The 15,501-nt window shown below is 33.6% G+C and overlaps 1 protein-coding gene across 2 annotated transcripts in view; it reads left to right on the top strand.

The window, feature by feature from the left end:
* LOC149801132 (nuclear pore complex protein Nup205-like) overlaps positions 1-15,501 on the top strand; it is a 137,819-nt gene that overhangs the window by 85,472 nt on the left and 36,846 nt on the right. For both annotated transcript variants that reach the window (XM_089955156.1, XM_089955157.1), the window contains exons 27-28: positions 7,931-8,122; positions 10,803-11,076. In XM_089955156.1, the coding sequence (XP_089811282.1) occupies positions 7,931-8,122; positions 10,803-11,076 (466 nt within the window). The remainder of the gene's footprint in view (positions 1-7,930; positions 8,123-10,802; positions 11,077-15,501) is intronic.

The raw sequence follows: 15,501 nt of genomic DNA, 5'->3' as shown, positions 1-15,501 counted from the left end.
ATAAAATGGTCTTAATACTTTCTATAAAGTAGGCTCAAGGTTATACTGTATTCATCATAAAACGGTCTTAATACTTTCTATAAAGTAGGCTCAAGGTTATACCGTATTCATCATAAGACGGTCTTAATACTTTCTATAAAGTAGACTCAAGGTTATACTGTATTCATCATAAAATGGTCTTAATACTTTCTATAAAGTAGGCTCAAGGTTATACTGTATTCATCATAAAACGGTCTTAATACTTTCTATAAAGTAGGCTCAAGGTTATACTGTATTCATCATAAAATGGTCTTAATACTTTCTATAAAGTAGGCTCAAGGTTATACTGTATTCATCATAAGACGGTCTTATTACTTTCTATAAAGTAGGCTCAAGGTTATACCGTATTCATCATAAGACGGTCTTAATACTTTCTATAAAGTAGGCTCAAGGTTATACTGTATTCATCATAAGACAATCTTATTACTTTCTATAAAGTAGGCTCAAGGTTATACTGTATTCATCATAAGACAATCTTATTACTTTCTATAAAGTAGGCTCAAGGTTATACCGTATTCATCATAAAATGGTCTTAATACTTTCTATAAAGTAGGCTCAAGGTTATACTGTATTCATCATAAAACGGTCTTAATACTTTCTATAAAGTAGGCTCAAGGTTATACCATATTCATCATAAGACAATCTTATTACTTTCTATACAGTAGGCTCAAGGTTCTACTGTATTCATCATAAGACGGTCTTATTACTTTCTATAAAGTAGGCTCAAGGTTATACCGTATTCATCATAAGACGGTCTTAATACTTTCTATAAAGTAGGCTCAAGGTTATACCGTATTCATCATAAAACGGTCTTAATACTTTCTATAAAGTAGGCTCAAGGTTATACTGTATTCATCATAAGACAATCATATTACTTTCTATACAGTAGACTCAAGGTTATACTGTATTTATCATAAGACAATCTTATTACTTTCTATAAAGTAGGCTCAAGGTTATACCGTATTCATCATAAGACGGTCTTAATACTTTCTATAAAGTAGGCTCAAGGTTATACTGTATTCATCATAAAACGGTCTTAATACTTTCTATAAAGTAGGCTCAAGGTTATACCGTATTCATCATAAGACGGTCTTAATACTTTCTATAAAGTAGGCTCAAGGTTATACTGTATTCATCATAAAGCGGTCTTAATACTTTCTATAAAGTAGGCTCAAGGTTATACTGTATTCATCATAAGACAATCTTATTACTTTCTATAAAGTAGGCTCAAGGTTATACCGTATTCATCATAAAACGGTCTGAATACTTTCTATAAAGTAGGCTCAAGGTTATACTGTATTCATCATAAGACAATCATATTACTTTCTATACAGTAGACTCAAGGTTATACTGTATTTATCATAAGACAATCTTATTACTTTCTATAAAGTAGGCTCAAGGTTATACCGTATTCATCATAAGACGGTCTTAATACTTTCTATAAAGTAGGCTCAAGGTTATACTGTATTCATCATAAAACGGTCTTAATACTTTCTATAAAGTAGGCTCAAGGTTATACCGTATTCATCATAAGACGGTCTTAATACTTTCTATAAAGTAGGCTCAAGGTTATACTGTATTCATCATAAAACTGTCTTAATACTTTCAATAAAGTAGTCTCAAGGTTATACTGTATTCATCATAAAATGGTCTTAATACTTTCTATAAAGTAGGCTCAAGGTTATACTGTATTCATCATAAAACGGTCTTAATACTTTCTATAAAGTAGGCTCAAGGTTATACTGTATTCATCATAAAGCGGTCTTAATACTTTCTATAAAGTAGGCTCATGGTTATACTGTTTTATCATAAGACGGTCTTAATACTTTCTATAAAGTAGGCTCAAGGTTATACTGTATTATCATAAGACGGTCTTATTACTTTCTATAAAGTAGGCTCAAGGTTATACTGTATTCATCATAAGACGGTCTTATTACTTTCTATACAGTAGGCTGAAGGTTATACCGTATTCATCATAAAACGGTCTTAATACTTTCTATAAAGTAGGCTCAAGGTTATACTGTATTTATCATAAGACAATCTTATTACTTTCTATAAAGTAGGCTCAAGGTTATACTGTATTCATCATAAGACAATCTTATTACTTTCTATAAAGTAGGCTCAAGGTTATACCGTATTCATCATAAAACGGTCTTAATACTTTCTATAAAGTAGGCTCAAGGTTATACTGTATTCATCATAAGACGGTCTTATTACTTTCTATAAAGTAGGCTCAAGGTTATACTGTATTCATCATAAGACAATCTTATTACTTTCTATAAAGTAGACTCAAGGTTATACCGTATTCATCATAAAACGGTCTTAATACTTTCTATAAAGTAGGCTCAAGGTTATACTGTATTCATCATAAGACGGTCTTATTACTTTCTATAAAGTAGGCTCAAGGTTATACGGTATTCATCATAAGACAATCTTATTACTTTCTATAAAGTAGGCTCAAGGTTATACTGTATTCATCATAAGACAATCTTATTACTTTCTATAAAGTAGGCTCAAGGTTATACCGTATTCATCATAAAACGGTCTTAATACTTTCTATAAAGTAGGCTCAAGGTTATACTGTATTCATCATAAGACGGTCTTATTACTTTCTATAAAGTAGGCTCAAGGTTATACTGTATTCATCATAAAACGGTCTTAATGCTTTCTATAAAGTAGGCTCAAGGTTATACGGTATTCATCATAAGACAATCTTATTACTTTCTATACAGTAGGCTCAAGGTTATACTGTATTCATCATAAGACAATCTTATTACTTTCTATAAAGTAGGCTCAAGGTTATACTGTATTCATCATAAGACGGTCTTAATACTTTCTATAAAGTAGGCTCAAGGTTATACCGTATTCATCATAAGACGGTGTTAATACTTTCTATACAGTAGGCTCAAGGTTATACTGTATTCATCATAAGACAATCTTATTACTTTCTATAAAGTAGGCTCAAGGTTATACTGTATTCATCATAAGACGGTCTTAATACTTTCTATAAAGTAGGCTCAAGGTTATACCGTATTCATCATAAGACGGTGTTAATACTTTCTATACAGTAGGCTCAAGGTTATACTGTATTCATCATAAGACGGTCTTATTACTTTCTATAAAGTAGGCTCAAGGTTATACTGTATTCATCATAAAACGGTCTTAATACTTTCTATAAAGTAGGCTCAAGGTTATACGGTATTCATCATAAGACAATCTTATTACTTTCTATACAGTAGGCTCAAGGTTATACTGTATTCATCATAAGACAATCTTATTACTTTCTATAAAGTAGGCTCAAGGTTATACTGTATTCATCATAAGACGGTCTTAATACTTTCTATAAAGTAGGCTCAAGGTTATACCGTATTCATCATAAGACGGTGTTAATACTTTCTATACAGTAGGCTCAAGGTTCTACTGTATTCATCATAAGACAATCTTAATACTTTCTATACAGTAGGCTCAAGGTTCTACTGTATTCATCATAAGACAATCTTATTACTTTCTATACAGTAGGCTCAAGGTTCTACTGTATTCATCATAAGACAATCTTATTACTTTCTATACAGTAGGCTCAAGGTTATACTGTATTCATCATAAGACAATCATATGAGATCTTGATCTTACAAGTTTATAAAAGTTTTACCAAATTTGATCGAATTTGTGGCTTCTAGAATGGTAACAAACTCAGTCAATCCAATATAAGATTACATCTTTAATATGCATGGATCTGGATCATTATTGTGCTCTCTGACATTACAAATTTTATCAAACTGGACCAGAAATAAAGCCCATTTTCCTGATCATAAGAGAACAAGACATATAGTATCTAGAAAGATAATTAGATGCTAAATCACCTCAGTAATAAGTGTAGATGTATTTGAAATTTTCTGAGATACCTTGATGATATATAAAGGTAAAAATCAGATGAGAAATATTCTTTCATGTGTGGTAACTTCACTAGCATAATCACTTCATTAAGATGTTGATCATTATTGATCTCAGCTTTTTGTCCCGTTTGGGTCCCTGCCACCTTTCCTTGCCTCTACCCCCATGACACACTTAGCCCATATATAACTGACGCATGTTCTTGTGCTATGATTTGTCAAGATTCCAACTGGATCTAAATGTTTTTTTTATATATATAAATATGCACACAAATGCCAGTCTTTTCTTTAGTACTGCTGACCTGACCAGAGCTGCCAACCTTCCAGAATAACAATTAATGAAAAGTGATAACAATTAGTGAATTTTGAACATAATTAGTGATAAATGATACCATGACACTAGCTTCATCCACTTTGATGGTCGGTACTGCATTATATGAAAATCCCAAAATAAAAAATAAAAAACATTATTTATACGAATTACATATACAAATTTATTTGCAGCCAAATTTACTGATATACACAAACTTAATGCTATTTGTCATGATATGATGCTGTGGCAGACTTGAACTTCCTCAATTGGGCTATGGTAAATTTGTTTTCAAAACTGTTCAGGCTTCTTGCCTGGTGGATGATCTTGGTGACTAAAATTGGAGCTTGTAAAAATGATGCTTTCAAATATGGCAGAAGTTAATCCATTTCTTATCCATCTGTCAGCAATTTATATTTTTCACTTCTTTCAAAACCCACCAGATAAATTTCAATCAAACTTGGTGCAGAGCATCCTGGCATAAAAGCTTTTAAAGTTTGCACAGATAATGCAAGTATATCAAATAATGCCAGAATGATATCAAATAATGCCACTGATACTAAATATAGAAAAACCATTACATTCCTTCTGAAAAATGGCTAACAGAATTTGATCACATTTGATCTTATTTTCATCCTGGCTTGAAAACCAACAAGATAAGATTATACAAATGGTGCTGATCTGCCTTCAGATATTGCCACTGTTACTAAAAAAGTAGAATTGTATCCTCACCAAAACTGCTGAATAGAATTTAAGCAAACTTTCACCCTGGTGTAAAAAATTTTAAATTTATAGAATTTAAGCAAACTTTTATCCTGGTGTAAAACACTTTAAATTTATAGACAAAATTATGTTGATCTACAATCTTATGTGACTGCCATCACTAATAACAGAAAAACCTTTAAATGACATCTTATCCAAAACTTCTGATTAAAAGCATTCTGTCATGAAGCTATGCTATATTTATCCAAATAATGCCGAGTTAGAAATGCCACCATTACTATAAAGGCTATAATTACCAATCATTTGTCAGTGAACAATTGATATCTTCAGCTTAGCAGAACCCACCAGACCAGCTTCAGTTAGGTTTGGCACAGAGCATCCTGACTTAAATGCCTTTCAGGTTTGTTCAAGCGATGCCACTGCAGCTAAAGAAAACAAATGTTTAAATTTCTTCTCCAAAATGGCTGAAGAGAATTTGATCATAGAAAACATCCTGGCATGAAGTCTTTTAAAATGAATGCCAATAATGCTGATCTGCCATCACCACTACTAAAAATAGAAATGACTTTTAATGAATTCATCAGAACTGCTAAATAGAATTTGACCAAATTTAAAAGAAAATATCCTGACATGGAAGACCTTGCATGTCTTAAAACTGATGCCAATCCACTATCAGATTTGACCATTACTAAAAATAGATAAACCTTGAAATAATCTGTTTTAAAAATATTTCAGAATACATTTTGAGCAAATTTGATAGTTTATCATCCTATCATGATTTTATTAGTTTGTGCAAATGGTACCTATCTGCCTGCAGTTATGGCTGCCATTACTAAAATAGTTGAGGCCCTAAGTGGCTGAGTGGTCTAAAGTGCTCTCCATTACGGATCACTGCCATCTCACCTCTGTCTGCATGGGTTTGAGTCTCGGATTCAGCCATTATGGGTACGTGAGAAAGCTTGCCAGTAGCTTCTTGTGGGTCAGTGGTTTTTTCTGGGGTTTTCACGAGTTCTTCCTCCACCATTAATACTGGTTGCCATGTATAGCCGATCTTGTGCTGAAAAATGGCGTTAAACCCTACAACAACAACAAAGCAACAACAACAACTAAAATAGTAACCTTTGAAATGACTTTTTCTCAAAAACTGTTCAACCCAATGTTAACAAATTTGAATGAAAAATCTTGGCATAGAGCTTTTACAACTGATTCTGATTCATCCATCAACTGTGAACCACCATTATAAAAAATACAAAACATTTAATTGACTTCTCAAAATCTGCTCAGGAGAATTTGACGATTTGACAGATATCATACTGGCATAGTTTTTTCAGTTGTCTACAAACTGAAACTGATCTGCCATTTAATATTGCACCCATTGCTAAAAATAGAAAAATGTTCAAATGACTTCTTAAGAACTGCTCCATAGTATTAGACCAAACTTACAGGAAGCATCCTGGCATTGGGGCTTTCAAATTTGTTATGCCAATCCACTATCGAATATGGCCATTATTACTAAAGAAATTAAATGACTACTTTGCAGAAGCTGCTGTGCAGAAAACAAACCAAATTTGACAGAGCATTCTGGTATGGCTTTGAAATCTATACAGTTGATGCCAATTCATTATCAAAAATGGCTGCCATTACAAAACATGGAAAATCCTATAAACAATTTCTCCTAGTGTACTCAACAGAATTTGGGCAAATTTTACAAAAAGCATTATGAACATAGGGCTTGTAACAAATGATGTCAATATGGCAACCAAATAATGCTGCTGTTTCAAAAAGTAGTAATACCTTTAACAACGTTTTAAAAAATTAACGTTTGATCAAATTTGAAAGTCGCATTTTCTGAACACCACACAAACGATGCTGCTCCACCATAAAAATTGCTGTTCCTTAAAGTAGAAACACATTTACACAAGTATACCGAAGGAAAACTGTTGAACAGAATTTGAAATACTTTGTCACAATGTGTCCTGGCATTGGCGCCTTGTAGTATTGGACAAATGATGCCATAAGATATGGATGAGAATTCAAACACTAGAGAAACCTTAAAACAGTTGTATCCAATACCAAGATGCAATCAAAAAGCACTAGAAGAAATTTAAACAAAGCATCCACCTGGCCTTGATTTCTTGTCTAACTGCCCTTTCATTTGGCTGTCAGCCATGTGAGCATTATCAGGCCTACTTAGGTCTCTTGTTGTATGATTTTGATTAAATTTGGTAGATAGGCTTATATTATGAAGATCTTAGTTGAATATGATTGTGAGTGAGATCCATAAATATTAATGACTTGATCCTGCATCTCACTTTCTGAACATGTCAACACTTAGCATCTATATTTTTTATCAGAGTTTGACCTCACTTTTTATGTCATATTAATATTATCTTCATAAATAAGCCAACATCTTTGTCTTTGGCAGACTCAAATATAAGTGAGATAGATCCATACATATTAAAGAGATAATCTGATTGGCTGATAGCCATACATATTATAGAGATGATCTGATTGGCTGATATCCATACATATTAAAGAGGTGATCCGGCGTTTGATTGGCTGATCCTGTTTCTGGATGAGTTCAGTTAGTAACGAAAGGTTATGACCTTTTGGTTTGGAAATTTTCTTTGTAGTAATATTGGTAATTGTGACATTAAATTGGGAGATTGTTTCCATAGAGGGTTGTGTTCTAGTACTACATAAGCTTGATTAAGTCAACTGTTATTTATACATGTGACCAATATCAGGTCCACCTGGTCATCTTGACTTTTTTTTTTGTTGCCTAATCATGATAAAAGATTTGTTGTTTAGGTCCCAAGATGGATGATGTAGAAGCAGATACAGACATATTGATTAATTTGTTTTGTCTTCTTACAGATTTTTATCATCACATTAAAGGGAATTGATGGTGCCCAGATTCTATATAAATTTAAAGAATCTCAGATTTTGTTTTCTTATTCATTTTAAGGAAATTGAGTCAATTTTGAGGATTGTAGTGGCCAGAAATAATGTTAGCCAGAGTCTTCACTCCAAACGACAAGCCTTTGATGCCTGGCGCCATGTCACAGAGGTAATTCTCACCTCCTGCCCTGAAGATCTCCTAGCAGGAGAGGCAAGGCAGAGTCTGCTGTTTGAATTACTGCAGGATTTGTTGTTGAAGGTAAATAATGTGAAATGGTCACTTCACTTATTTTTTGGAATAATATATTTGTATGATAAATTTTTTGTTTGGTTTTGGATGGCAAAAATTAGTTATGATTTAGTTGTATAAATATTTTATTCCTTGTCTGAAAACGAATGAAAAAATCCAGTCCCAGGCATCTAAATCCAGACATACAATATCAAGTTAATCCTTAAGTCGCACACTTTACATGGACATCAGTAAATGGAGAAAAAAAAACCCAACATATTACCTAGTTTTAGTCTATAGTAAAAGTCATACAGTTCATGTATGCACATTTATTTAAATTAAATATAAATAGTTGTTTTAAAATTCAATAACAGTTTTTTTAACCAGAGTCTATTCAGTCCTGATTACTGAATGCTCTGCTCCTTTATGTCTTTAAGAAACTTCTAGATGGAAATTATTGATTGCTATTAGCCTTAGATTCTTGTCCTGGGTCAAGAAAAGAACGTTTTGAGTCTAACTGTCTCACTATGGGTAATACTAATTTGTTTATCAACAGGCATAATTTTCATTGTGACATCACAGCGCATACTATTCAATTCAGATTATACTGGATCACACCTTTCGGTTGATTAAAAAAAATATGCCCACATTCTTTAGCATTGATTTTGCCATATGTAATCCATCAGATGAGTAAAATAATGACCTTTCAAAGTAACCTGATGTATGAGGATTCAAATAAAGTGAATGATTGCCATTTGAAGGTATGTAGACTCAAATTCTGAAGAAGAAGTCCATTACTGAAATAGTCATGTTGAATGTCAATGTGACCTGTGTGACTTTTACATTAGTTTTGTCTAATTTATTTCAGCTCACTACAAAAAGCAAACATTATAGAAAACACAACTTAACATGTGTTGCAGAAAAATCCACCATGTTTTAATGTTCTATTCTGCCATTATTGTACCATCCATAAACATTTGCATAAATATCATTATTAATGTTGGAGTTTTTCATTAAATTTAAAAGAAAGAGAAATCATGTATCAATGGACCCATCCTTTTTGTAATATTTGAAATAGTTAAAGCAGTGGTGTAATTTAGAATTGGGTAGGAGATTAGAAAGTTAGTTACTAATAAAAACAGTTATCTGATCCCAGCATGTGGTTTCCAGTACCACGTTTTATAGAGTACTAATTGCAAATACATAACGATATATAAAATCTCAAAAATAAGGATATGTGTTATGCTGGGTTATTTTTTTAAATGATTATCGACTGGAACTAATTTATGGATATACAACTAGAAACAGCTTTTAACAGTGTCTGCAATGGAGGTGTTCAACAAAATAGTTTATATCTGCTAATTAGAGGAGAGCTATTGTAGTCTTTCTGTGTTGTCTTATCATTGGAGAACAAAAGTTGCGTCTGGAAATAAAAGTACATATTAAATAATATTCTTTTCAATGTCTAAAAATTATTTTAGGAAGAAAAAAATGGTGTCCGAAAGCAAACACAGAATATTAACTGTTTTATATTTGAAACTTAGTGTAATGGAAAGCCTGACTTTAGTATTCATTACCATGAAGAGTGGAGAAGTTTTTTTATTTTGTTTAGTAGTTTTTGTCATTTTATGGATCCATCCAAATTCCTTTTTGCATCAGATTTGAAACTGAAACATTTTTTTAATATTTTTTTTCTCATACAAGGTTATTAATTTTTTTTTTAAAATGTGCTCCTAATAGAAGAAGGCAAGAAGGAATAAAGTGAAATGATATAATGGTATCAAAACCATCAAATCGGGATTAATATGAAATGATATAATCGTATCAAAACCACGAAATCTGGAATAATAATTTTTATTTAATTGTATAATATCAATTTAATTACTGTAACATTTCTTAACATAATGTCATATTTTGATGTAATGTTACAACAACAACAAAAATTACCGCTCTGGTGGCCTGGTGGTTAGTGTCCACCTCAGATGCGGATGGTCACGGGTTCGAACCCCAGCTGAGTTATACCAAGACTTACAAAAATGGTACTGACAGCTGCCACACTTTGCGCTCAGCAATAAGAGGACTGGTCGGCCTGGTGTCAGGATAATGTGACTGGATGGGACATCATGCTACATGTCTGCGGCATGATGCCCCAGTGCTAGACATCACAATAAACTGTCACTCTGCAGACATCGTAGTGATATGGCTGAAAAATTGTTAAAGCTACATTAAAAATCTAAATCACACACACACACACACACACACACACACACACAAAAATGGAGTGTTCTACACCTGTATTCTACATTAGGGCAACACGCACACATACACATAGATAGACAGACACACACACACACACACACAGTGAGCATGGGTTCCAAGTTTAAAGTTTGTTATGTATCATTTTTAAAGCAGTATTTTTGTCAATATTTCAGTATTACTATGGAAGCAAATTTCTTTTTTTTCACGATAGATAAAAGTTGGAAATCTCTTTTTGCTGCTTTTGCTTCCAAATGTCATGCAACATAGACCTTATGAAATGTTTTAATGTATTTAATGGGATTGGGCAATCATATGGAATCTTACATTAACTCAAATTATTATTCATTGACATGCCCTTAATTCCAAGGACAAGAAAAAACTCTTCACATGGTTAGAAGAATAACATGAGGAAGAAAATGTTTGATATAAAATTCTTTGTTCTTTCATGTAGATATCAGATGAAAATGCTTTGTCTGAACTAACAGCACCAGCATCAGGTGTCTTATTGACACTTCTTGCAAACTTGCGGCAGTGTTTTTTCTCTGAGGACCTTGAGAATAATGGGCGTGAGGCCAGGTCATCACAGTATACCAGTCAGCTGGACAGGAGTCAGGGAACTGGTCTAAGTGGAGTCAGTTGGGGTCAGGGTTCAGATTCGAGGACACTGTTTGCAACCTCTCTCCAGATAACTCTTAAAGGACTAATAGAACATCTTTTGCGGTCGAGTAAGTTTTCTAATAATGTTCTGTAATTGATTTTGTCGGATTGATTCATATGTCTCCATAACATGCTTTTATATCTTCATTTTTTAATCTTTTTCTTATCTTTCAGTAAACATTCAGATATTTTCAATTCATTATGTAACAAGATAACTGGGTTGGAGCTGGATTATAACAAAGAACACTTTTGATGGTGACAAAATTACAGTGTTTATTTATGAATGATTTAATGAAAAGACTATGTTTGATTTGTGAGGCAACAAAATCCAGATATTAGATATTTAACAAAATATGCATGAACCTGATAATATATTATGATTTAAATGAAATGGGAACTGATATGCAAGAAAAAACCTTAAATAGTAAAGAGATGCAATGATTAATGATTCAAAGTGATTCCACACAAACAATGGAAAAAATGATTTGCATAAGCATTGACATTTTCCACACAGATAGTATAGTTCACTCAAATAGTGATGTATGATATCTTTCACTATATGATGAGTTTTCACTCCAGTAGTGAAATTTGATGAGTTTTCACTCCAATAGTGAAATATGATATGAAACGTCGGAACATATATCTTGCGAAATAAATCTGAAAGGTCTTCTCAGCCCCAGCACTCTGTCGAATGTTGAGGAGCCAACATAAATGATCTGCCCCTTCTGGTTTACCTGAAGATCCATAAAATCTCTTGTTCTCTGCAGACCCATTGGTCCAGAAGCCTTGGTTCTTCACCATGATGACCATTATCTTCTTGGGCCAACATTACCCCCGGCAGCAGCACACTGGGTATAACACAACCCGAATTAGCACCACGGCTAAACAACACCTACAGTACGGTTCACATACTGAGATAACAGCATAACTATCCATTCTGCCTTCACTCCTTCAGCACTACGCTCAGCATTCACCAGTTCACCAGCCATCAATCAATCACCAATCAGTCAGCTGTAAATATAATATCCGAATCTGTGTGCTACAGATGTGACATCTGTAGCATGTATAACAGCACGTAATGATTAATGTACTGTAAACTTGAGTTGATTATTTTATACAAATTATATTATCGGGACTACTGCGCAAGTTGATAATCAGGTTCAGAAGTGAACCTGTATCTGACAAGAATCGTATATTACTTAGCGTAGCACCTTCTCTTCCTTAATAAATACAACATTATTGCGAAAACAATCATTCTGTTAAGTTACATACAGGTAAACTAGCAAACGGATTATAACATTGCGTTATACAACACAAGTCTGAATTACATAAAATACAAGATGAATATGACAGTAAAACAATTATATCCAATAATACAAATACGAAAATATTTAACTCACATACCTCTACAGCTCGAGATTGTGCATCATAAAGTGGACTGCTCACTGACAAGACTTCTCATAATGTGATGTTTTACTCTATGATGAAATAATTTATACACAGGCCATTTAGTCATACACTGCCTGTGCGCTCATGGTATATCAGTTTTCCCATCGTAAGCTCTTTGCTCGTGCAGCATGGGATGAACCAAACAAACCATTTCTAAATAATATACATAAACGACCCTTGGTTAACTCTGTACACAAAAACGAAACCTGAGTACATGTATTTGATCCAGATAATAAAATAACGATAGATATATACAGTTCTGTGACACATTTGTGTACATGTTTATAACTTGGGTCATGTCTTGTATTGTATCTTTTGTACCATATATACTTGATTCAAAGATGAATCCAACTGAATGCTGGACAGACCCAGATCTGCCATTGTGTAATATGCTGGCAGATCTAGGTCTGTACAGTTTGTTAGGAGTTATCAGTAGAACGAACAATATAGACACTGAGCTGCAGGTGCGTTCTGCTATGGCAGATTAGGATCTTTGTTTGCAGTTTACCTCTTATAAGCGAGTACATACGGTATCACTATAGGTATCCAAGTGATAAGGATGTAAGAACTGTACATTTTTGTTGTTGTTGAGTTTAATTATAGTGGCGTGCGCACAGTTGTGCATGTGCCACTTCAGACCTGTACATGATGTATGTCCACATGCACGTCAGTTTCAGTAACTACAACTCGGTACTATTTTAACATGAATCCCCCTTGTCTCCTTATGTAGTGTGTAAACTACAGCAGTGCAGTCTGACAACGCATTTGTACTGCTGGATGCTTGCATGCTGTTGTAATGGGTAAAAAGAGTACTTTTGATGGAAAATACTGATGTTTGTCTTTTTAGAATCAAAATTAACACTTGAAAATACATATTTAGATATTTACTTATTTATATAATCTCCAAGGATGCAGAGATTATGAAAAATTGCAAAATTGAAAACAGGTAGGTATCTGTTGAAAGAAATACCCATTTCCAAATAATTGCTTCTTAATTATATTTGCAAAAGAAGTAAAAGATATGTCATTGTGTATACTAGAAATACAAATTGCATTAATAATTAGCAAAGTAAGAGTAGTTGTCAGACAACTGTTGGTCTAAACAAATTTTGGTTCCTGTGTACCTTATTATGTAGTGTTGATTATTGGATTTGCAGGTTATATTTGTCATTTGTTCCATGGCAGAATATTAAGATTGCAATCAAGATGCTGTACTATCATCAATTTTCATGGTTTTCGTTGTTGCCCCAAACCACAGTTAAATCCCCAATGAAAAATGAGCCACGTAGGATGATGATTCCCCCCCCCCCCCCCCCGTTTTCTTACAGTGTTTCATTCCTAGAGGTTAACACAGCTACTAGTATTTGATAAATCAAAGTCAATACTGTAATCTGGTAATTAAATATTATCTTTTGCATGTGTCTGTTTTCTTTTTTTATTTTAACCTTTTGCAACAAAGATTATAAATCATTTTATATTGTTTCAATGCACACGTTCAATAAGGTATCTGATAGCAGTAATTTTATTCACTGCCTTAAATCGATATGTGAGGTAAGTAAATTGCCAGGTCTTTGATTTGTGCTCATACAGGTGATAGTATTGTTTTAAACATTAAAGTGACTGCCATTTGCATCTGCATAGTTTTATACTTTTGTATTCTTTATTTTGGGTATTTGTAGAGGTTAAACCATGAAATTAAATACTTACTAATATGCAAACTTTGACAGGCAAAACCACGAATTTAAGTACCCACAAAAATTGAGCCCAACGAAAATAAATGATACTACAGTACTACTTGCACCTTATTAATTATTTGCTTGTTCTTCAAAATTGGAAGTAGTGAATCCTATACTACCAGCTTGAATGGTAGTGACTACATGCAAAATTTGGTGTTTATTAGCTATTAACTCCTGTACAGTGTATAACCAGGTGTGGACAGCATAGACACAGTTGTTCCAATTATCAGGTATATTCTGTTCATTCTTCTACTTATTTCAGATTTGAACAGCATAGACTTGGATCAGCCAGTGATCTGTGTTTATGCTATTTATTCTCCTAATTTTATCAGCTTCATTCTATGGGCTTGGTGATATAAATAGACAGCACTTGGAACAAAAAGGGTACCATGGTATGTCCATGGTCCAGGCACATTACATAAATTGTTGTTGCAATAAATAACCTGCACCATAAAACACCAAATGAAGGCCAAAACTAATTTTTCTGTGTAGCATCATTGAGTTAGATCTGCTGGTGAACAGGTTGATAGTGTTCAAGAGTTCTAGTAATTATTTCAGTTGAACTGCATAGACCCAGATCTGGCAGTGATAAGAGTTTATGGTGCATATTCTTATTGTGTCAGCTGTGAACTGCATAGACCCAGATCTGGCAGTGATAAGAGTTTATGGTGCATATTCTTATTGTGTCAGCTGTGAACTGCATAGACCCAGATCTGGCAGTGATAAGAGTTTATGGTGCATATTCTTATTGTGTCAGCTGTGAACTGCATAGACCCAGATCTGGCAGTGATAAGAATTTATGGTACATATTCTTAGTGTGTCAGCTGTGAACTGCATAGACCCAGATCTGGCAGTGATAAGAGTTTATGGTGCATATTCTTATTGTGTCAGCTGTGAACTGCATAGACCCAGATCTGGCAGTGATAAGAGTTTATGGTGCATATTCTTATTGTGTCAGCTGTGAACTGCATAGACCCAGATCTGGCAGTGATAAGAGTTTATGGTGCATATTCTTATTGTGTCAGCTGTGAACTGCATAGACCCAGGTCTGCTGATGACCAGGGTTTATTGTTTTTACAGGGGCAATGGATTTGATTTTGAGACTAGGTGACTGCCAGATAAAGGTGACCATTTAGGTAGATTTTGATAAAAACCTCTGGTCTCATATAAAAAAAACTTACATGTTGCCACTCTTTCATGATACCACAGTAGAGCAGTGTCTAAACTCCATCAGCTGATTCTGCAACTTGTGTAAGCAGTCTCTAAAAGGGCACAATAGACATAACTCCATATAAAGTCTTCACAATA

This window comes from Sinohyriopsis cumingii, chromosome 4 (genome assembly GCF_028554795.1).
Source record: "Sinohyriopsis cumingii isolate HCF-2022 chromosome 4, ASM2855479v2, whole genome shotgun sequence".
Taxonomy (NCBI): domain Eukaryota; kingdom Metazoa; phylum Mollusca; class Bivalvia; order Unionida; family Unionidae; genus Sinohyriopsis; species Sinohyriopsis cumingii.
Note: the sequence above shows the minus strand (reverse complement) of the source record. Positions and strands in the feature narration are given on the sequence as shown.